At 39.8% G+C, this 25010-nt stretch overlaps 1 protein-coding gene across 4 annotated transcripts in view; it reads right to left on the bottom strand.

The window, feature by feature from the left end:
* The window catches only part of UNC80 (unc-80 homolog, NALCN channel complex subunit), a 176419-nt gene that overhangs the window by 4749 nt on the left and 146660 nt on the right, over positions 1–25010 (bottom strand). For 3 of the 4 annotated variants that reach the window (XM_058664936.1, XM_058664938.1, XM_058664937.1), the window contains 9 exons: positions 23794–23917; positions 22696–22821; positions 21321–21444; positions 20414–20620; positions 15499–15683; positions 14715–14880; positions 12684–12863; positions 9189–9327; positions 5982–6038 (listed from right to left, as the gene is read on the bottom strand). In XM_058664936.1, the coding sequence (XP_058520919.1) occupies positions 5982–6038; positions 9189–9327; positions 12684–12863; positions 14715–14880; positions 15499–15683; positions 20414–20620; positions 21321–21444; positions 22696–22821; positions 23794–23917 (1308 nt within the window). The remainder of the gene's footprint in view (positions 1–5981; positions 6039–9188; positions 9328–12683; positions 12864–14714; positions 14881–15498; positions 15684–20413; positions 20621–21320; positions 21445–22695; positions 22822–23793; positions 23918–25010) is intronic. The other variant, XM_058664940.1, reaches the window with a different exon arrangement.

Raw genomic sequence — 25010 nt, 5'->3', positions numbered from 1 at the left:
ATTCATTTCCATTTTTAAAAAAGAGCCACCTATATACCTAACTGCAGTTGTAGGGAGAAAAATTGGTGACATGATAGGCAATCAGAGTTTCCCATGTTGTATTAGCAATATGAACAACTTGTTCATTATCACAAAGCCAACACAGTCACATCTGTTATTTTTTTTAAAGTCTTACTTATTTCCACTAGAACAGTAGAACAAATCTGATTCCCTAGTAGGATTTGTTAGAGCTTGTATGAAGCAAGGATTATATAATTAACACCATTTATGGCATACAATACAAAATTCCATAGAAAGTACCAAAAGCAGGTATATTTAAACTTTCTCAGTCTCCTGAATATAAAATTAGAAAGATTAGTGTGTATTATCCTTCACATATATGACCTTGCAGTGTATATTGTTCTTCCACTGAAGATGGAGAATTACCCCAAAAGAACATTGCAATAAGTTCTGATTAACAATCCAGGCAGTGTTGCTGGCATGTTTGAAATGACATCTCTTTAATGATTATACATTTTATACATGTCTATTAAATTGGAAGGTATAATCAATCAACCATATACCCAAGAGTAGAAAGAAGTTTCTCCCAATACCAAGCAAAGCTTTCTGTAATGGATTACTGATTGACATCTAAAGGTTACCTCAGTTCCCTTGGCCATAAGGGGAGGTTAATACTTACCAACTACCTCCCATTAAGGTAGAGAAAAGAAGTTAGGTGATGTAAAATGGTTTGAACATGAAAAGTGATGTGTAAAGCATGCTTTCTTTTTTACATTTGATGTTTGTAATGAGTTTATTGCTTCCAGAACACTAAAAAGAAGTAAGTAATAAAATCGTTTGAAAATAGTTGGGCAGAGAAAATGAAATCGAGGCAGTCCACTTGTCTCATTTTTATTCAGAAGTCTGAGATTGTGAAAAAAAGATGGTGCAAGAAAAGAAAAGAAATACACATTACTTAGGGAGTGTTAAATGTCAAAACATAACGTAATTTCACAATGATTATGCCAAGGAAAGATCTTAACCATGAAAATTTTCTCTATAGATAGAGAGGCTTGTATCTAAACTTTATCAAGTTTGTGGCTTTAGTAATCAGTTATTCTAAGTTATTCTACGTACAGATACAGTATCTAATTCCGAAATGAATACATACCCAAATTATAGAGCATGTCTTTGGAAATATATCCCACCTGACCTATTATATTCTTCCTAGAAATATGATACTAAAAATTTTTATATTTGGAACATCAAAGCCTGGCTTAACTGTATAGTTGGGACATGTTAGTAATAAATAGGCAGAAATGTTGACAATGGAAATAGTTTATATGGAACACATTTCTTTTCCTGGGCTCTGTATTAAATTTAAGTGTCATATAAGATATTTTAATTTTGCTTCTCCCCACATCTTTCAATAGTTCAGTCATCTGTAGGATTTGATGTGTGACTATAAGGCAGATAATATTAAAATTAACTGGAAAGTCAAGGTGTTTCCTCTAAGTACTTCCCAATATTATATCCCATTTTCTATTCCAGTTCTTGAAAATGTCCCATCATAGTCCTCATATACCAGAACTGCAGTAATCAAAGCTATTTTCTCCTTTATGGCAATGCTACATTTTATTTGGTGGTCTTGAATATCAAAGTATTATACTCCAGTAAGCACTGGATACTTTTGAATAACTAAAATGTATTTCATATATCTGAGTCATGAAAACTCAGAAGTTGAGTCTATGTCAATATATGTCAGAGTAGCAAGACAAGTAATGACATCTTAGAAAGTGGGTCTCCTGAGATTTGTAATTTTGGGAATGAGAAATGGCAGATTTTCATTGCCTTGGCTAAATACTAGGGTAAAATAACAAAAACAAAGAAAAAAACTTCCCCAGTTGAAACTAAAATATTACAATGTATTTTGAAGTAAATTATTCCTTAAAATGTTGAATTGCTAAAATATACCGATTAGGCAAACCATATAATTGTCTGAATTTTAGAGAATTATATGCAGCTCAACTTGGGAGAACTGATATGACATAAACTGTACAAAACCCAAAGCATCTTATTCAAAATGTGAACAGGGGGCAGGTGTTTGGCCAGAGGTTCACATGCCTGTAGTTCATGTTGGAGTACTTGGGTTCCATACAGAGTCCTGGCCCCCAATTCCGGATTCCTACTAATGTGGACCCTGAGAGGTAGCAGAAGATGACTCAAAGGATTGGGTCCCAATCACCATTGTGGGACACCTGGCTTGAGCCATGTCATTGTGGGCATTTGGGAATTGAACGTGTGAATGGGAGTGCATACTCTCAATCAGTCTCTCTCTCTCTCTCTCCCTCTCTCTTTTTGTCTCTTTGCCTCTCACATATATATTTTTTGAAATTACAAGGACATAATTTGTAAGTAGGAGAAATTCAGACAATGTTAGGGAAAGGATTCTGACATGTATCATCCCCTTTGCATGTTACAGCTTGCTGGACTTGATTGTAGTATAAAAATACACACATATCTCTTAATATTATACTTAATATTTCCTAAAGTAACAGAAAGGCAATCAAGGGGCCATTTAGTAATACAGCAAAAGTAGATGTCACTCAATTCGAATTTTAAGATAAATTATAGAGGGAAGTATATTTCATATAAAAGTATAAGTTGAAACAGTGCTTAAGACCAGCACAGGGAAAAAATGGATCTGTATTTTCATTGCTTAAATTCATGTTGTTGGTTTCAGTTTTCGTGTGGATACAGAAATCTAGATACAGATACAGTAAGACATGCTGCCCAGCAATTTACCCTGAGTGATTGCCTTTTGACGGCCATGTGCAGAGCCTGCACCCAAGGAGCCTTAAGACACTGCAGAGAAAAGGGAGATAAACAATAGAGTAAATTCTACTTTACCCTTCCTGAAGAAAAGCTCAAAGTTTACTCAACCTCCAAACCATCCAAACAAATATACTGGGAGGGCCCCATAATTTAAATATTAGAGACTAGCATTGAAAAGGTGGAGCAAGGGAGATAATTTAGATCTTAGATACCCTGTAAGAACTGATTTGGCAGTGGTAAGCTACACATCTGTGTATCAAAACATACATTTTTTTTTAGCCATTAATTTGCGACTACATAAGAAGGTTGTTTAATTTTTTCCTTTGTACTTGCCAAGTTTTCTTGCTTTGAAAATGTAATAAACAGGAGAGGAGCCCCACTAAGTAGTTTATTTCTATTTCATCTCACCTAGACTTTTATAGTCTTGTTTAAACTTGAACCACATTCTTATTTTCCACTGTGATTAAAACTACCCATACAGAATCAAATAGCATTTTAATCTCTTGCTTAAAATTACATTTGACTATCATTTCCTACATGTCAGAATATTCTAACATGTCCAAACCAAAGCTAATTTTCAAGTATAAACACTCAGTGGTAAAGTGCTTGGAAAGCTCCTATATGTCTGTTTCTCTAGTCAGTGATGTCAGTGTGCTCGAGGGTGGCGACAGAGAGCAACTGTCCCCAACCGGCTTCAACCATTGGGCAAGGTTCTCCAGAGAACATGACTGTCCCACTGAGTGTTGTTTCAGTTTAATGATTGCCAAGAGGAAAAAATGTTTTCCTCAGAAAACAGCATTTCTGCCAGGCTATTTCTTGGGTTGATTATTTTTAAGGAAAATCTATCAGGAATTTTTTTTTAAATTCCAAAGTGTTAAATAGATGTACAAAATTGTTGTTGGTTTTCACTGATTGACCAGATTGTTGCTCCCTCTCTCACTTACCCCACTCAATCCAATCTGCCCCTTGTGTCTAAAAACAGTTGCTCTTTGAAAAGCAAATTCCCAGGACAGTTTAGCAAAATGTTTTTGGTAGGGGAGAGAGCAGCTTTATTTTCCCTTAGGCACATTTTTTGATAGTTTTTAAGCTTTCAGGCCTGATTTTGCATTGGGCTACTAGGATGTATTAGATCCTAAATGCTGCAGTGTGTGCTACATGTAGTTCACAGTTAGTGCCCTACTGCTTTGGAATTGCAAGAGTCCGCAAGCATACAGAAGTTTCATGCCAAAAATAAAAAAGCCTAGTCACCAAACATAAAAGTTGCGCTATTTTGTGAACCCACCTCTTAGTAAATGCCTAAAGTTCCTCTCCTCCAAAGAGAACTTGGTGATACAACAGAGTTCCAGAGATAAACAATTTGCAGCATATGGCAAAGGTGGATGTGCTACTGCTTTGTGAAATGCCTCTGTGTTAACACAATTGTTTCCAAATCCAAAGGTATGACAGCCTTATCTTCCTGTTTCTTTGGGTGACTGCTAATCAGAACTAAAATACAATGGTATCAAAGAACAAGAGATCAACAACAGTTGATCTCAGGTAATTATCAAAGACAACCAGTTCAGTTGTATTATAATCTACAGCTGAGGCTCTGAACCAGTAACACCTAGCAAGAGCTTTGGGTTATTCTCATTGACACTGGACACAGAGTAGAATGAACACGTTTGGACAACTCCAGTCATCCAAACCTTGGGCCTACCAGAGGAGGCTAAATCCTTCGGAGAATGTATGCAAACAAACACGTACAGTCTCTCAACAACCTTGGACTACCAGTACTTACTCAACAAGAGTAGAATTTGGCAGAATTAGAAAAGTTTCAAACAAAGCCAACCAGATAGAAATCCAATATAATTAACACTTTCTACTCTGAGCAGGCCAGTGAGATGGTCTTGTCAATTTTCTCATTTGTCACATGTAATTTTAAGCAAGTATCAAACAAATGTATTCTTTGAGAGCAAGGGCCACCTTGCATTTTGTTTCTCAACTCCTTGCTTATCCCCAGAACGTGTGCTAATGGAACTAAGCTTGCACTCTGCAGCACTTCCACATTTACCAACTGTAAGAGACTGTTCTGTCGAGGCAAGGGCTCGCAAACACAAACGAATGTCATGAATTAGGGGTCCAGTAAAAGAAAGAAATAGGTATACCTGATGAGACTAAATTTCTCATTTTCAATTGCAAAAGAAAATGTGAAATCTGAACAAGATGCAAAGAAAATAAAAGACAGCCTTTCACAGGAACAGCCTCTCAACATTTCCTCATCTTTGTGGTAAAGCAATAAACACAGGGATATTGTACTAACTATAGTAAAGTGAACCTAAGAGGGAATGTTTTCTGATGGAACAAAGACACTCTAAGGATGAACAAGAAGCATTACTCCTCATGAGGATTAGTTGAGAGGTGTGAATCAACAGCACAAGATTAGGAATGTTCGACATGGTTTATCTGAGTGTTAAAGGTGCAGTCCTCTTTTCTTAAGGTTTAAGCCAATAGCCAAGGCATTCTTTTGTTTGCTTCATAAGACTTCTCTTACTTACCAAGAAATGTTTATGTTTGATATTTCAGTGGCAAATTTTGGAGTCAACTATGAACTGGAACAGACATTCTTTATATAAATTTTGTTAACACAAGCAACTGTAATAGCCTGCCAAATACCATGCATCAAAGAGAAGGAATTACATAAACTGTAACAATATTACTATTCTTATAATGTCATTTTCTGTTTTCTTACCATTCACGGCACTCATTAGCTAAAATTCTTAAGTTACTAATGGGTTTCCTGATGAAGGGCACTTGCTTTAAAGGCATTTTTAATGCAGTACCAGTGTGGGAAGGAATGATTAGGTGTGATATATTTAACATTTGACACATAAAACACTTTTTACCTTCATGGTACAAGCCCCAAAGAGTATTACACAGGTTTTTGATTTCTCACTCACTCTCTCTCTCAAACTTTTCAGGCCACTTGTGATTGATTTCTGAAGCTTCAAATGGGTTTGCTACACCTTTGACTTCCAGGCTCGTGTGTTTATGAACAACAAAGGGCAAGGAATGAAAATAGATATCAAGACAGGGCAAAAGGAGACGGAGGCGACAGAGAGACGGAAGAGACAGGAAACAGCTAGTTTCCCAGCACAGACACCAATAGACAGGGAGCATTGACACTGTACCTAGAGAGGCTGCCCTCAGCGGCCAGGCCCTGGGAGTCATCGAGGACATTAGGTTCACTGCAGGAGGGGTAGGGAGATGAAGCATTTAGGGAAAGAAAATGATAAAATGAAAGAAAAAAAAAGGCATGCAATTTCTGCTTCCAACAACCAAAAATAAATAAATTTAACGGAACAAGGAAGGAAAAGGAGACAGTCAACCATTTCACCTTGTGCTGGGTTTGTCGTGACGTAGGACTCAAGGCAATGGGGGGAGTGGGGAAGGACTTTGAATGGATACAACTCTTGGAGGAGTGCTCTAGTTATCAGTCAAGAGTTAAAATGAGCTCCAAATGGACATCTGTGAGCTCTGAATCACACTGCAGAATGAAATCTGTACAGGATGAAGCTGTCATTCTTTGATATTCAAATAGGTCGGTGGTTGTTAGTTTTAATTTGTCTTGTGTACATGGTGTACATTGCACAAGACCCTGTTTCTTGTGCATTCTGACTTCTCACACATAAACCACTTACCATGAATCATCACAACCAAACTCTTGGAACTGAAGCCATTAGGGAAAGAAAAAAAAAAAAAAGAAAGAAAGGAAAAACAAACACAACTTTCCCCGCTAAGTTTGTAACGAAAAATGCAAGCAAAAGAGTGGACGGAAGATATCTTGGAAAATTCACAATTCACAAGGAACTTGAGTTTACCCCCTTCCTTTACACTCTCTAGTGACTGAATCACAAATACCAAAAGAAGAAACCTATCAGGCTAGTAAGAAAATACATCACTTCTTAATTTATTTAGAGGCAGTTCATCTGGAGTTTGTGAACAGAAACTGTAATGATTTTCTTATTTTTCCCTTGGTGCCTAGTACTGAGCTAAGTGCTCACAAGGCACTCAGCACAGAGTAGTTCAATCTGGATAGAAATAACCCATTTAGAAAGCTGAAATGCCTGCCTGCAAAGATTTCTGGTTTGCCTGATAATACATTGTAATCAAGGTTTTGATTCCTAGGAAGGGGCTCTTTGTTGTAAATATAAAGAGACAATGTTAGCTTCACTAGTCTTCTAAAAATAATGGCTCAAGCCCAGAGTTTTATTTTTCCTACATGTCCAGTAAGTTTATAACAGGACACATTTTCTTCTCATTGGAAATGGGTTGTCCTTAATGGATACATAGAAAGAAAATTGATAGCTTGTTTATGTCAAGCAAGTAATAAAACATAAGAAAACCCTCATTTTAAATCCCTACTATTCTATAATCTTAAAAAGATTTAAATAAATTTTTAGCTTTATTCCTTATACATACTTGCACATTGTTAGCAAAAGTAAATCTATGATCACTATTGTTAATTGCTTTTATGCGGAGATCTTTTAAAGATTTATTTATTCTTATTTGAAAGCCAGATTTATAAAGAGAAAGAAAAACAGAAGATCTTCCATCCACTAGTTTCCTCCCTAAATTCCCATAATGGCAAGAGCTGGTCTGATCCAAAGCCAGGAGCCAGGAGTTTCTTCCATGTCTGCCATGTGGGGACAGGGAGCCAAGGACTTGAGCTTTCTCTACAGCCTTCCCAGGTCATAAGCAGGGAGCTGGATCGGAAGTGGAGCAGCTGGACCACAGACTGAAGCCCATATGAATACCCACGCTGCAGGAAGAGGATTAGCGTACTAGGCCACTGCACCAGCCCAGACTACAACATTTATATACATGGTTTGTTTGTTTGTTTACACATTTTTCCCCAAAGGACAATTATCTAACTTCAGGTTACAACAACCTCTTAGAATGACAGGGACCTTTGTAAATTATTAATTTTTGTAATACAATTAAGCAGTACTTTTGCAGTAATGAAACAGTGCTTGACATAAATTGATGCATTCTTAGGGGCTAGCATGGTGGCATACAGGCTAATCCTCTACCTATGGCATTGGTATCCCATATGGGAGACGGTTTGTGTCCAGGCTGCTCCACTTCAGATCCAGCTCTTTGTTTATGGTCTGGGAAAGCAGCAGAGGATGGTCCAATGCCTGGGACTCTTGCACCCACATGGGATATCTACAGGAAGCTCCTGGCACTCAATTTCAGATCAACTCAGCTCTGGCCATTGCGGCCATCTGGGCAGTGACCAGCAGATGGAAGATCTCTCTCTCTATGTCTCGCCCTCTCTCTCTGTAACTCTAACTTTCAAGTAAAAATAAATCTTTAAAAAGAAAAGTGTATTCTAAAAAAAGTATGAAATTTCTTATGAATCTTCTCTTATCATCTCCCTCTATACTTTGACATTCTCCAAATTTAGGTTTTATATCACAAATTTCATTTCATCTGTGTAGTTTATGAACCATTTACTAAAGGTTTTGGGTTTAGGATAATTATTCTTGAGTATGAATTAAAGTTGTCTGAATGTCATAAGGTGTCTTATTTTCTTTGTACACATTGTACTACATGAATCTATAGGTATTAAAAATAAGCAACAGACTAACTAAAATCGCAAAAGGCAAACTTTTTGAAAGAATTCAATTCTTGAAGTGAAAATATCATCGACTCTCAAATGATATTTTGACATATCAAGTCATTTTCTATATTATATTTTAATTCCAATATAGCTTCTAGGGGGGGGGTTCAACTTAAATTCTTATAAGGCAGAAAACAAACACATAGTTTATTCATGAAATAATAGAATTAGGGATGGAGGTTATCTTAAAAGCTGCTTTAGCCAACCTCCAAAATTTATAATAGCCAATTGTGGGCTATTGTTAAGTGACCTTGCAGGTGTCGCACATAGTGTACCTGGTGGAATAGATCCTTTTCTTCTCAGTTAAGCATCACTGTCTGCCTGCATTTAGGGTTAGAAGCCTAGAATTTAACAAAGGCATCAAACTGGTCCTATGCACTTGCCAAGTACTCTTCATGATTAGCTCAATAATGATAAAACTGAAACACAAGAATGCCATTTAACAATCAGAAAGACCTTGTATCTATCTGTGGAAAATGTTTAGGGAGAGACAATGCTTGGATCTGATATTAGGTTCCCTTCCACTAACTTTCTTCAGAAAACTGCAAATGATTGTTTGCTGGAAGCTACTTGAAATTGAGTGAATGTCCAACTTAAAAAATACCATCATTACTTGCACTGTTTTCAGTCTTTGTGGAATAACCAGGGTGTATTTTAAGAATTTCTACGTTGTCCCCCAAGAGCATAGTATAGGATAGCCCAAGCTCCTTACCTCTGGCTGGGCAACATGCCCACCTCAGCCTGAGGTGCAGACACGCTGGAGACGTGGCTGGAGAATCGTCTCCTTCCAATGGTACTCAGGAGGTAAGCTTCTTGCTCACTTACCACACTGGGCATGCTTACAGAGTCATCTGAAAAGAGAAAAAGATTAGAGTGGTATGGGAACTGTAACACTGATCAGAAAGTCCCGACCAAATCCATCCTCTGGTCCACTTTTGACTTGAGTTTAATTTTAGTCCTGCCTTTAAACCCAATCATCATCAGTCCCTTTGGAAGACTTTTAGAATCTTAGTTTTTTGATCTGGGGTGAATAACATTTTTTCACATCTGCACATCATCTACCATCCTACATCAGAACAGTCTTCATTTGAAAAAAATTCTTGTTTGGTTTTACAAATATTTTGTGAAGGTCAATAGAAATTTGCAAATTCAGGATTTTAGGAAAGCTGAATCCAGGAATAGTTCAATAGAGACTTTATTATTAAATGTCTCAAGTGTATTTCTTTGAGATTTAAAAGCTACACTTAATATGCCTAGTGATTTCTAGATTGCTGAATGGGGGGACTATTTCAAATATTTTATAAAAACATTGGGGGAAAACCACAGTTTAGAAATAAACTGCTTATTTTATCATAAACTGCTTATTTTATCATAAATTGAAAAATTGATGTATGTAATTTTATATTATTCCAACAGTAAGAAGCCCAAATTAATGGATTTAAATCAATATGAAAGTTAATTTAAATTACAGTTTCTGTGACAACACTTCATTCTAAGCTAATTTGTTTATTGGTGAGCACTAACTATACATCTAATGAACATATTGGCTTTTATCAAAGTACCATATAAGATCATTGGATACTGTTTATTTGCTATAAAAGAAACAGCAAGACACACAGACACACACACACACACACACACACACAGTTTTTATTCATCCACTGATTTACTCAACAAGTGAAGGACCCTGGTCTCCTACACGGGGGGCATGGGCCCAAGAACGTGAACCTTTTCCCACTGTCTTCCCAGGCACATTAGCAAGAAGTTGGATTAGAAGTGGAATGGGCAAAACTCAAACTGGTACTGATACTGGATGACAGCATTACTGCAACAGCTTACCCGACTGCACCACAATGCTTGCCCCAGCTATTATTAATTTAAAATACCTAAGTGACCACATTTTTTTCTTTTTTAAAAAAGATTTGTTTATTTGTTTGAAAGACAGAAAGATCATCCTTCTGCTGATTCACTCTACAGATGATCACAAAGGCCGGGTCTGGGGCCAGGTGGAAGCCAGGGGCTTCATCTGGGTTTCCCATCTTAGTACAGGAGTCCAAGCACTTTGGCTATCTTCCACTATTTTCCCAGCTATGTTAACAAGGAACTGGATCTAAAGTGTAGCAAGCAGTACTCAAGCCAGTCCATGATGGGATACTGATGTCTTGGGTGGTGGCTAAATCTGCTATACTACAGTACCAGCTGCTAAGTGATCATATTTCTAATTGAATTTATTTCAAATAAGAAAGATGAATATTAAAACTGCTGCTAGAAATGTTCAATTTGTTAGATAATGACTGACATGAAATTGATGCTCATTATACAATGGCATTGCTTTTTAGTTAAGCTCACAGAGAAGAATAAAGCTGCTTCAAAAATAAGAACAATGTTGTAGGATTGACAGGCTATTTCTATGAGTATCTTTCTTACTTTTGTCATTTTCCAGCTTTACCTGAGCAAATTTATCACTTAACATGTTTATCTCCAATATTTGTGAGGTGATTAAACTTGTGTTGCGTTCCATCAAGCCTTTCTAAAGCGTTGTTTGTTGCACATGTCTGTTATCTCTTCAAGACTATATCCAATATCTTACAGGGCACAGAGTAATTCTTTGTCATATTTCCTTGTTAGTCATCTTCTACCTAGACAAGTGTCTGGTGACTGAAGGGAAAAAACAAGCTGGCTTTCCTATCCCATCCCATATAAATGTATTCACATCACAACCACACCCTGCCATTTCTTAGCAGCCTTGTGATGTCTGAAAACAGACATGTTAGCCAGAAACTGCATGCTGTCTCATTCCAAGTGCCCCACTCACATTGCATACTTCATTGGTATATTGAATGTAGATGCTTAGCCAATGAGATTTCTGCTTAGGTCTTCCCAGTTCTTATTCCCTAGCCCCTTCCTACTGGTTAAATAATCTAGTTATTCATCACTTTGCCTGCAAAACAGTTTCAGCTCCATAAGCAATAGACTGTCATTAGACAAAAAAAAAAAAAAAAGGTGGGAGAAACTAAATCGGATTTCACCTTTTTTTCTCTCTTGGCTTTTACTTTTGAGTTCTGAACTGTTACCAGGACTTCATGAACTTCCAAATTGCTCATCCTTGTTTCCCTCATTATTTTATTGGTCAAGATATTTCAAGATTTTTCTACATTTACATTTATTTAAAAGGTAGAGAAACAGGGAAAGGCACAAGACACAGATATTTTGTGTGCTAGTTTATTGCCTAAATGCCTTTATTGCCAGGGGCCTGGAGGAACCTGGAACTTGATATAGGTCTCCCACATGATTCGCAGTGACCCAAGTATTTGAGCGACCCTCACGCCCTGCACCTGCACTGGAAGGAAGCTGCAGTAGGGAGCAAGAGCCAGGTTTCAGTCCCAGGTACTCCGCCGTGCGACATGGGTGCCTTAACTGCCCAACTAAATGCTTACTCCTCTGATGACTTCTATTAATTTTCTTCTCTGACACACCAAACTAGTGTAACATGAAAACGCTTTCACTCATCTTAACACAATTTGCCCTGTTTAAATTAGTTCAGAGTGGGACTTTTTGTGGCTGACACTTGTAAAAGGCAGTGGGAAACAGCACAACCTGGCAACCTCTTAAATAACTGAGATTTAATGAAAACCTTGTCTCAACTTTCACTTTTTAATGCCTACTCTTGTTAAGGATACACCTGAAGTCTCTCTTGATTGGATTTCTCCCCATCTCAATAACACCAAGTCTTGGCACATGAATTACAATCTCCTAGACTCATGCATCATTGGGGGTTCTCTTACCTCCAGCGTGGGCTGGATCCCCTTGGGCAGCCTCTGGTTGATGCTGGCTAGCGCTGCTGAAAGGGGCCATCCAAGCCCTGAGCACATACATCACCCAGTCATGTCACACAGGTGCTCAGGAACTCTCTAATGGATGTCTAGCATTTCTGCTGAATTACTATAATTTAAGTGGGAATTGGTAATAGTTAAATACATGGGGGATTTAGGTGTTACTAAAGCTTTACCTTCTGCCTGAATTCTTTCAAGGAATCTAAGCACAGCAAGCTTTAGAAATCATCGTTATCAGTCACAATTTCAATTTGCATTCATTTTGTAAAATAAGGTGCCAGAGCTCAAAAAGATTGGAAGGGCTGAAATCATTCCCAAGCCCTCACTTGCATGGTCCAGCTGTGAGCCCCGCTGGATTTTCTGAGATGACCTACTTTCCTCATCCTCCTCGTCAGTCCGACTCAGGGTGTCCTGTGAAGCCTGCTGGGAGGGCTCACTGTCCTGCTCCCAGACAGTGCCCGTGCCCGTGTTGGAGCGGGACATGGTGGCCAGGCTGAGGCGGTAAGCGGAGGTGGAGGTGCCCACAGTGCTGATGGATGTTTTCCCTTGGTAGGCTGGAGAGATTGAGAGACAGAGAGGAATGCATGGTGAAGATTGTAAAAGAAAACAAATATTAGTTTCAAAGTCTCTCATGACCACTTGGATTTTTTTTTTTTTTTTTTTTTTAGGACAGGGCAGTCAAATGGTGGGTCCCAGAAAAATGATCTTTTTCAAAATTTTGTTTTATGATACAATGTAATAGGCACTGAGATTTCCCACCCCCAAGTTCCCTCCCCTCTGCACTGATTTCTGCTCCAGTTTTACAATGGGTGTCCTTCATGAACAGTCATAAGTCCATCGTGCTGCCGCTGAAGTGTCTCCCAACAATGTAGGCATGGACAGTGTCGGGGAGTCCAACATCCAACTGCCAGGACATTTTCACCCATTTCATTGGAAGTCCATCCTTGTTCTGTCTGCATACAGACATACTGCTCTCTGCCAGACAAATGATCTTTTTTTTTTTTAAAGATTTATTTTTATTACAAAGTCAGATATACAGAGAGGAGGAGAGACAGAGAGGAAGATCTTCCATCCGATGATTCACTCCCCAAGTGAGCCGCAACGGGCCGGTGCGCGCTGATCCGATGCCAGGAACCTGGAACCTCTTCCAGGTCTCCCACGTGGGTGCAGGGTCCCAAAGCATTGGGCCGTCCTCGACTGCTTTCCCAGGCCACAAGCAGGGAGCTGGATGGGAAGTGGAGCTGCCGGGATTAGAACCGGCGCCCATATGGGATCCCGGCGCGTTCAAGGCGAGGACTTTTAGCCGCTAGGCCACGCCGCCGGGCCCCAGACAAATGATCTTATAGGTCAAATGGCACTGAGGGTTTTTTTTTCCCATCAATATTGACCTGGATATATTATAATTGGATTGCTTCCCTGTAAGAGCATGACATTTTTGACAGCATAAGATGCTTTGAATTACTGTTTTTTCTGCTTCCTTTTCCAAGGCAGGTATGATGAAAAGTTATGTTGACATAACTTATAGCTTCCATCTTGCCAATTCGTACTGAGAAATATACTTCACCTGGCATAAACATAGGGAAGTATAACGCAAGTTGCGTGATGCAAACCCAACAATGAGAACCAGAACACACCAACAGTGCATTCTCTTTCTCCTTTTTTGGACGTTACACCCTACAAAGCACCCCTCAGTTCTGTGTCGGAATATCTCAAGAGCATTGTAGTTTCACTTGTACTTATCTACTGACAACAGAAAGGAAAAATAAAAACAAAACAAAACAAAAAACACAATGCATACAGCATTCTTATAGGTAACGAGTGCCCTCTAATGGCAGATGATCACTTAATTTTCTTTCCTAGCATTTTGCTGTTAGGCTAATTGTGAAAAGCAAACAATGCACTGCTAAAGACAGTGTTCTGAAGGATGTAAAGAAAGTTTTACCTCACACCATCCAACTTTAATTCGACCCATTCCTTTCAACTTGTTGGAAGCTAAAGGCTTTCAGTAAAGGGATCTGGTTTAAAATAGCCTCTCTGTCAACACTCTGTATACGTGTAAGTTATTTAGCTTTTGTGCAGTCGTAGTTTCCTTATCCTTTTAGAGGACTTTCAGATATGCAGCTGTAAGATACTTACATGTGGTCAAGGAAATAACATCTATGGGGGGAAAACTGATGGAATATTAGATGCTAAATAAATGAGAGTCCTTTTTCTCTTTTTCAAAAAGGAAAGAAGTTAAGTGATTTCCCTCTTCCCAATTAAAAACTCAAGAAAGAGTTTACCAAAACAGACTGAAAAAAAAATTTAGAAAGCATGTGAAGTTAGACTTTTTCATACTCCTGTGACAGCAACTGCTTGCCAGTACTGTCCGTCCAACGAACTCAAAACACCCCAGGCAGACTCACCGGACCCACTGTGCACCGCCTCTTTGAGGATCTTGAGCTCACTGTTGAATTCAGCAATGAGGGAGCTCTTACACAGCGGGCGCGGTATGAAGCGCCGTTCCAGCTGGTCTGCGATGTGTTGCCGGGCAGAAAGCTCCTCGTGGTTCTCTGCGGGCTGGGCCAGAAGCTGAGAGGGAGACACAGATTCTCAGGTTCTTTATTTCCCCATCTCTAAAATGGCCTAGTCACTGTCCCTGCTTTCTAGTTTTGAGAAGTTAACAGAGTGCTGCGTGGGAAGTTCTTATAATAGTATTGAATACAGCAAGTGCCTTATAAATATGCGATCTTCAGTCACTGCCCACAAGAAACAAACATGAAAAGAACCAGAATCAGTGAATTCTGAGGGTCTCAAAGAATCTCATCTTTTTCACGTATTTCTTCAAAATAAGTATGCATTAATGCACTGCAAACAGGGGAACATTCTCCGGGCTGTTTCCTGGAGCCAATAATTTGAGGGGAGGGGAGGGGGTGATAAATGGGGAAAGGGCAAAGTTTTTATAGGTTTTAAAGAAAAACAAAACAAAACAAAACAAAACAAACAAAAACACCTTTCTGTGGAGGACCTTAAAGACGAGTTTGCCATTTGGACATGTTTTTGTGGGGGTTTTCTCTCCAAGCAAGGTATTAGCAGACCCTACTAACTGGCTACACGCATCCCACGAACACTCCTTCCATTTCCCGGCTTAATGGAGAACAACATATTGATGGGATTTGTCCCTTTCAGGAACAGGAGCCCACCGCACACCTTACACTGGATGAAAGGGCGCAGGAGCACGAAGATCGGGATCCGGGTCCGCACGATGAAGTCCAGGAAGTCCCAGAGGGCCAGGCCGCCCACTTTGCGCAGGGCCATTTCCTTCACCTGGAGGCTCAGCCAGTACCACTGGCTGCCCAGCTGCCGCTCAAAGCAGACAAGAATCACCTTTAGGGCTTCACAGCAGAAGAGAAAAGTGAGCTTGCAGGCCTGGTCGTCAGAGGAACCTCACCCACACCCACAGCGTTCCACAAATCTGAATATTTCCCGTATTTCCAAACTCATCCTGTACTTTCAAAAAGTTAATGTGCACTCATAAGCTGGAGTATTCCTGACATCAAGACAAATCTTTGTCTGACTAGGAAAACACAAATATCTTAAAGGCATTAAGCTGCCATTTGGAAAAATCAAGAGCAAAGTGGTCCACATAATTCAAAGGCAAATATTTCTAAATATGAGGTGTGGCTGGAGTTTTATTTTCCAAAAGCTGTGTCATTTTAGCTTTATGAAAATGCCGGCACATCATGGATATTCTCAGTTAAATCATGGATATTTTCATTTTTCTTTTATTCTTTTAAGCATGGACATATTTGTATTTTTAAAAACACATTTAAAGATCCATTTATTTATTTTATTGGAAAGTCAGATTTACAGAGGGAAGAAGAGACGGAGAGAAAGATCTTCTGTCCGCTGGTTTTGGAGGTGATCCAAACTGAAGCCAGGAGCCAGCAGCTTCTTCTGGGTCTCCCACACAGGTGCAGGGTTCCAAGGCTTTGGGCTGTTCTCTACTGCTTTCCCAGGCCACAAGCAGGGAGCTGGGTGGGAAGTGGAGCAGTTGGGACATGAGCCAGCGTCCATATGGGATACTATGGCCACTAGGCTGGGCCCAAATATTTGTATTAAAGATAAAAGCAGAACTGGCACAGTGGTGCTACAAACTAATCCTCATTCTTGTGGCACTAGCATCCTATACGTGTGCTGGTTCTGGACGCCATGTGGACTCTACTTCCATTCCTGCTGTCTGCTTAGGACCTGTGAGGGCAGTTGAGGATGGCTCAGCTCCTTGGGACCCTGCACCCTTGTGGGAGATCCAGAAGAACCTACTGGCTCCTAGCTCTGGTCAGCTCAGCTCCGGCTGTTGTGGACATTTGGAAAGTGAACCAGGAGATACAAAAACTTCTCTTTCTGTAAAATCTGCCTTTCAAATAAAAATAAACAAATCTTAAAAAAAAAAAAAAGGTACACCACGTAGCCATGCATGAAGATAAAAGTCCTTCCCCTCCCTTGCTCTCTCTCCAACCCGACTTTAAACTGCTCCTCAGTAGTAAGCAGTGAGTACACCCTTCCAGGTGGAGAATCTACCCTATCATATCTATTACTACTCCCTGTGGCATTTGTTTTATGGTTTATCTCTCCCCTCTTCCCTTCCTTCCTTCTTTCTTTCACTTTCCTCTCTCTCTCTCTCTCTCTCTCTCTCTCTCTCTGGGACAACCAGAGCACTGTGAAGATGTGAATGACTGATGGAAACTTCCTCTGCGATTGCTGCTCTCCTCACAAGGTCTGCCATGAGATAGTCAAGTGACCAGGGGCCTCCTGTTATGTCTTAAGCCCATTTATCGTGGAATCTAAGAATTTTGGTAAACATGCTATGACTGATTAGAACACAAAGATCTTTCTAAAAGTATACTGAATTTTAAAATGTGCACCCTGACCATCACAGGGACGTTTCCAGGGGGAGAAAGCCATGTCTTATAACACAGAACGCGATGTTGTTAGGTATCCTTCTCCTCAACCCTCCCTTTTCGTTTCACTTTCTCTCTTTCAAGTAAACAAACAATAGTTCCGAGTTTGGGTTTCAGAAAAGTCTGCTCTCCAGCTTCAGCTGCATCATCCCAAAGTGCCAACCCTTTACAACAAGGTGCAGAAAAACACAGACCCTGGTAAAGGATGGCATGGGTTTGAATCTGGCCTGTCACTAATTGTGTGTGCAGTTAACTTACCAAAACTTCCTGGTTCTTAGCCTCTTTACTCCCTACATGAGCACAGAATCAGTTTCTTAGTGTTCTGATGGTGAAACAGCTTTAAGTTGAGGTCCAGTAAATAAAGTAATAAAGTAAGAAGAACAAGAACCCAATGCAATTAAAACTGCAGAAAGTGTGGAGTACATTTGTGGCACGGCTGTTAAGAGTTACCATTGGGACACCTGCATTCCATATGGGAGTATGTGGTCTGAGTTCCAGTTACTGTCTTCCATCTGGCTTCCTGCTAATGTGCACCCTGAGAGGCAGGTGATGGTTCAAGTGTTTGGGTCCCTGCCGGCTACACAAGAAACCCAGATTGGATTTTGCACCTGTTACTTCAGCCCAGTCTTGCCTTAGATGTGGCGAGCATTTGAGGAGGGAATTGGTATAAAGAACTCTCCTTAACTCTTCTTTTTCTGTTTCTCACTCTACCTTTCAGCTGATCATAAGTAAATATGCTTTTTTTTTAAAGGCAGATAGTGGAAAGGATTGCAGATAGCTACTTAGTGTTTTCTCACATCCTTGTATAACACAATAAGCACCTTTATCATCCTCCGTACATACCTAATTGTCATGCAGTGCTCTTTGCCGGAGTCTGGGTTTTATTTCATCCCTATTTTTCATGCCTTTGGCAGCTGGGCACCCATGTGGGCAAGTTCCGTGCACAGGCATTCCTTGCTTCCTTTTCTCCTTTTCCATTTTCACTGTTAACCCCTTATAATGCATCTCAAATATCTCACACATGTCAAAATGTAAGGGCCTCATTTTATCCATATATTTGCGTTCATCTTATGTTCCCTACTAAGACCTGCTTTGGTGAACTGAAACATATTAAGGAAGATTGTTTTTTTGCCCAACTTCAACCTTTTGAGATTTCCTGTTGCCAATGTCTATTATTCTCATTGCTGTGGCACCAATGGTCTTTTCTTGCAGCCCAGGTTAATGAGGGCCAAAGAGTGGCTTTCCCTTGTCACATAGTTAAATGCAGAGACAGAGTAATGGGAATTTAGGATACAAAGTGGAGAGGAAATTGGCAAGCCTATAGAGAACAGAGGATTAGTCTCAGAAAAAACAAGATGGTGATTTAGGTCCCAAATCTGGGAAAGAAGCTGAGGATGGCCCAAAGCCTAGGGACCCTGTACTGGTATGGGAAACCTAGAAGAAACTTTTGGTTCTTGGCTTTAAGATCAGCTCAACTCAGCCCTTGAAGCCACCAGCACATGGAGGATCTTTATCTCTGTCATTCTCTCTGTAAATTTGACTCTCCGATTAAAAAAAAATCTTAAAAAGAGATGCAGATTTAGAAACAATATTTTAAGGGAAGAAAAATAGCTAGTAGGGGACAGAGCTTGCTGTAAGATCATCATATTTTGCTGTGCAGGACTTTGGCTGCGTTCCTCCAGGGGTTCCGTTCACACGGAGGACAGACGAATGAACCTTGTGATTGTGCAATGTAGTGGCCTGTTTACTAGTCTGAATCCAGATCTGATAACAGCTACTAAATCCCATTAGTGATTTTTTACATAATCAGCAAGCAGGAATTCTTGTTACAGAAGACTTTTTTATATGCCCAGACACCCATAAAACAACAAGGCACTGCAGATATCAAAGTACTTTGCTTTTTTTGGCATGAGTTTACTGAAGGAAACCAGACTTTCACAAGAGTTTCCTTTGGTTCAAGTGGCTTCTCCACATATTCAAATACTTTCGATACTTTCTGGATTGAATTTTTTTAAAGATTTATTTTATTTTTATTGGAAAGTCACATATCCAGAGAGGAGGAGAGACAGAGAGAAAGATCTTCCATCTGATGATTCACTCCCCAAGTGAGTGCAATGGCCGGTGCTATGCTGATCCGAAGCCAGGATCCAGGAACTTCTTCCAGGTTTCCCACACAGGTGCAGAGTCCCAAGGCTTTGGGCTGGCCTTGACTGCTTTCCCAGGCTACAAGCAGGGAGCTGGATAAGAAGTGGAACTGCCGGGATTAGAACTGGCACCCATATGGGATCCCAGTGCGTTCAAGGTGAGGACTTTAGCTGCTAGGCCACATTGCCGGGCCCTGGATTGAATTTTTTTAAGGTTTATTTATTTTTAATGGAAAAGCAGGTTTACAGAGAGAAGGAGAGACAGAAAGATCTTTGATCTGCTAGTTCGCTGCCCAATGGCTGCAACAGCCAGAACTGAGATGATCCAAAGTCAGGAGCCAGGAGCTTCTTCTGGGTCTCTAATGCAGGTGTAGGGTTCCAAGACTTTGGGTCATCCTCTACTTTCCCAGGCCACAAGCAGGGAGCTAGATGGGAAGTAGAGCATGTGGGACACAGAGCAGTACCTATATATATGGATACCGATGCTTGCATGCAGAGAATTGGCAAATTGAGCCATTGCTCTACCCGTCACCCCATCTTCTCTTTCTTTTCTCTTCCTTCCTTCCTGGACAAACACAGATTAACCAGATCTACCCAAGCAAGCCTGCCCTCTGAGTTTGTTTGTTTGTGATTTCCTTTGAACGGCAGAGTTATATAGAGATCACACATGCATGCACACACATCTTCCATATCTCTAGATTGCTACAATGACCAGCCTTGGGCCAGGCTGAAGCCAAAACCAGACTTCGTTTGGATCTAGCACATGGATGCAGGGACCCAGGCACTTGGGGCATCTTCTGCTTTGTTCCCAGATGCATAAGCAGGGAGCTGGATTGGAAGTAGACTAGCTGGGATTTGAGCCAGCACCCATATGGGATGCTCTGCCACAGGCAAAGGCTTAGCCTGTTACCCAAAGTACAGGTCCCTCAGTTGAGCTCTCTCTAAATATTTTCTGAGTCAAGGTATAATGTGAGCATATCCAAATGAAAGCCAGAGACAGAGAAAAAAACAAATGCACACCCAAGTATGCTGCTTGGCTGGTAGACTCAGCCAACCCTTCCCGACGCAAGTCTTTCCCTGCATCCCCAGGGGTGGAACAGTGGGCAGGAGAGCTCTCCAACATGAAGTTCTTGCTCCTAGAAGTGCTGATGATCCGAGGTGGCAAAAGCACGTTAATGACCGTCTGCAGTAGCAGCTGTACCTCGGGCTGCTCCAGCCATGGGCTATCTGGGGGTAGATTTGGAGGAAGGTGGCGCAAAGAAAAATAAAGTCACCAGGTAGAAAAACAGTCACAATAGATACAGAAAAAGTCAACTTTCATTCCAGTTCTAAACTAGAACACCTACACATTCTGAAGCTTCCCACCAAGTAAAGCTTTATCCACGGACAAACCAGCATTCCTGGCACTTGATTAGTTCCTCCATAGCTGATCTGCTAAAAGTTTGTGTTCTTGGCCAAATCTCCTGCTTACCATTTCACTCTCCTTTCTTTTTGCAAATATTTACAATGCACTGTCCTCACATTTGAGACAAACTTTTCCTAAAAGAGAAAACTCCATAAGGAGGAGGAGTAATGAAAATGTATTGGAATTTAAGGATGATAGCTTTCTGCCGAAGCAAGTGTCAGTAGGTTGTAAAGTTCACATCATCAATGAGTTATCATCACATTGCACTTCAACTAATGCCTTTTTCTTAGTTGTTGTAAAACAATTTCATGCTGATATTTGCCATGCAGAATTGACTTTAAATATCTTCTAATAAATGGAGTGGGGAAGCTCTTGTCCCTGGGTAGCTAAACTGAAGAAAAAGAGAAACCCTTATTTGACTTCACTGGTGACCTTCTTGGGAAAAGGAAAAAGGAGCAACAGCCTGACACTTCAGAAAATACAACCCAAATTATACAGTTTCTGTCATTGAATTAACCAGACCTTTGCTTCCAGATCCTACTGTGAGCACAAATGGGATGAGCAGATTTAAAAGCATCCCCTCCCTTCGCTCTTGATTGGTGAATGGGGAGATCACATGGCTTAAGGGGAAATCTTCTTTTAATGCCTGTGCAGCAATAATAAAAAAGAAAGGTTAATTGACCACCACACCCACTGAATAGGTTTGTTTTTACATAGCATGATGAAGACGGTCAACTCCCTGCTGGCTGCTCCTGGAAACTATGAGTTCAGTTGTTGTCTGTGTAGTAACTGAGAGTCACTCAAACTCATACTTTACCATTTGCTTGTCATAACTGAGAAGCATATACCTAAAAAGACAGTAACATCTTGAATAGTAAATGAAAAATAATGATACTCTTATCAGCTACAAAAACAACGTCATTTCCCCATTAATTTTCTTCATGTGTCCATCAATACATACTTTACAGACAAAGGAAAAGGAAGAAAACAAAAACTTGCAAATTGCTCCATTTAGAAGTTATTCAGAAGCCCTCTGACCTCTGTCCAAGGACTTGTTCCAGACAGCAATTAATAAAAATAATATATGAGGAAATAAACAATCTTTGTACACATGCTAGTAAAATGTATTACTTTAAAGATTTACAATATTTCCCTTCTGGATGGCAGCCATAATTCTTCCTTACTTTTTTTTTTATCACGTACCCATTCTCATGACGATGAATTATCCAGTTCGATTGTCAGATAATGGGTAGGAGGGTTATCTGTTTACATTAGTGGTTACTTTTCATTAATTTCATAACTTTTGGGTGATTTATAGCCTTCAAAAATTGAGTGACACAACTAGTTAGCAAGAAGGTTCGTATTCTGCATGGTTTGCTTTGGAAATGATTATTTTAATCTTAACAAATGAGTTAACTGGGAACTTTTTTTTTTTTAAAAAAGCACTCATAATATTCAACCCACAATCATTAAAGAAAATTAATATATTCAAAGTCTAGTAATACCATTTTGAAAATACCATTTTTATTTTGTAGTACTTTCTGAAAACAATTGAAAACTAGGCTTGGAATATTACTGCCCCTTTAAATTAATGATTGTGAGTTCATTATTGGTGAACCATTCTTTTACACACATGTTAAATGACTGCAGTGATTCCGGAGGTTGTGGCAGCACTAAATGACTCTGCTATTTTTGAGATCTCAAGAAGAATTACAGAAGCACAACTTAGGGCCACGCTCAGGGCTGATGTTCCAAACCAATGAAAGTTTGGAAATGTTTGCATTTTTGTTTCACAGATTTTGCCCAGCCTTTGCAGAGAAAGAAAAAAGAGAACACCAGGATCTGGTGCCTCCACTAGCAACTTAAGGAGCGTGACAAACAGGTAAGGCAGTCACACCTGTATCTGCAATGCTACAAGCCGGACAACAGCTGTGCTGAAGGGCAGAGGTGGTGAGAGATAAGGGCTGAGATGAAGAAGGGGTAATCCGTCAGCAACACTGGAAGGTCCTACCACTCCCATCACCTGAAATACAAACAGAGCACATGACCAGCCTTGACTATTGCAATTTCATGCAACCGCACTTAGGGAGTCTCATTCAATAATAGCAATAGTAGTAGTAATAATAAGAGAAATCATAGTAATGATAATAAATTGAAGGTTGGACATGTTCCTTTCAATCTTTTATTTCTTTTTGTCTTCTTCTGAAGACATGTAATATCTGGAGTCAGATCAAATAGTATCATAGATTCAGCCAAGGTTTTGTAGAATGTCTATAACTAACTATGTAAGTTATGGGAGATGAACTATAAAGCTATTCTGATCAGGAGACTAGACACTTGTGGATACAAAGGAACGCATTTAACATTCTTTGATGAAGCAAATACTCACAAAAATGATGATGGCAGCGGCTCTATTTGCACTAGGCATTCCCACTACAGGTTATTGCTCAACTAGTTAAGCAGCAGATCCTCTTCAATGAAATGTGCTGACATGGTTTCCACACATTGTACAAAACCTTGTCAGGACCAGACTCTAGATATTACATAAATGATTAAAAATGTTTTCTTCATGTAAATCCTAGACTGGCCAACTCATAATTTAGCACTAAATAAAGAAGTAAATAAATAAAATCCTCTTGGCATTGTAAGCTCCTCGAACCCCATACTACCTCAGCTTCCAGCCAATTGTGCGGTTCCCACCACCCCACTCTCCAACTGGCAGCCCTCAACTCTCAGCGCAACTTGAAGAGGTGAATTATCAAAGTAGTGCATGGGAAGCAGTACGTCAAAATCCCATCTGTGGAGGGATGGGCCATTGTATCTCCCCACGCACCACCTTGAAATGTACCTCACTATTTTCAGTGTCACCTGAGCCGTCTGTTTTCACGGGTAGATAGGGGCACAAAGTGGTTGACCTGTAAATCTTCAATTCAGAGAAGTCAATAGCAGAGTTAAATTTTGCAAAGTTTCATAAGATTGCCACTTGGCTACTCACCAGATTGACACAGACATTGATCAGTGACCTAAGGTGAGGCAGGAAGGATATGATTGGCTGCCTCTGAAGTGTCAAACAAACCCCTTCAATCAAATTGCTGGCAGGCTCCCACTCAACCTGTCGCCTGGAATACAATATAGGAGCCATTAGCAGCTTGGCTCCCTTCTGGAGTAAGTCTGAAACAAGTGAATGAGACAGTGATTCTGACACCATCTAAGACAGGATGCGTGTCTGAGACAACAAAGTGCTTCACACGGGATGGTGTTTACCCATGTTGTTCCAAAAGTACAGAGCACACTGGGAGGGGAAGAAGTTACGGAAAACGTAGCAGAGGCACTCCTGCCCCATTCGACTAATGAGACAAAATCTATTGAAGAAAAAACAGAGATGATGAATGGGTTGCATCTTAAGTTCCCTGGTTACCCTGAAACTACCATGTTAGGGAACCATCACTGGGGTTATTTCTCTCAAGAGAATTAATCTGACTCAGGCTGCATTTCTGAAAACCATGTATCAGACTACACTTGATCACATTAGATTTAAAATTAGGCTAATACAATCAGACTTATATGACTTGATTCTTGACACAAAAATCACATTAGAAGAATATAGACAATTTTTAAAAGTGTTCTTTCTTGGTTTCCCAAGAAATTTGTCTATCTATCTATCTATCTATCTATCTATCATCTTTCTCTCGCTTATTTCCCTAAATTAGACAAGTTTGGGATTTTATGTAATATAATCAATACTAACTATCCCAGTGTTGGAATATTCAATTATGTAGTGCCAATTAACAGTTTGATTTCTGCTGATATCAATACCATTTCCATATATTTTGTTGGAAATATATTTTCACTAGCATTTTTTGTTGGAAAGTAATGACAAAATGGAAACTTATTTAAAAAAAATGAAGGTACATCGACATCCCTGATACTGACGATACTCAGGTGATCCACAGGTCATGTTCAATCAACATTTCTTGTGTTAAACACAGATTATCTGAAGATGTTACATCCATCTCAACCCCATGTTTACATAATGCTTTTTCCCAAAACTGCCTGCTACTTACTGGTCAAATCATTAATCCAAAATCTGTTTGGGGGAAGCTTGATGTACTTTACAATAGCTTTAATCAGATGACAAATAGCTCAGTGTATGGAGTGTTTAGCATCTTTAGATATTGATTTGCTTAAACAATTTATTTTGGCACACCCTCA

The sequence above is a fragment of the Ochotona princeps genome, chromosome 5, assembly GCF_030435755.1.
Source record: "Ochotona princeps isolate mOchPri1 chromosome 5, mOchPri1.hap1, whole genome shotgun sequence".
NCBI lineage: Eukaryota > Metazoa > Chordata > Mammalia > Lagomorpha > Ochotonidae > Ochotona > Ochotona princeps.
Note: the sequence above shows the minus strand (reverse complement) of the source record. Positions and strands in the feature narration are given on the sequence as shown.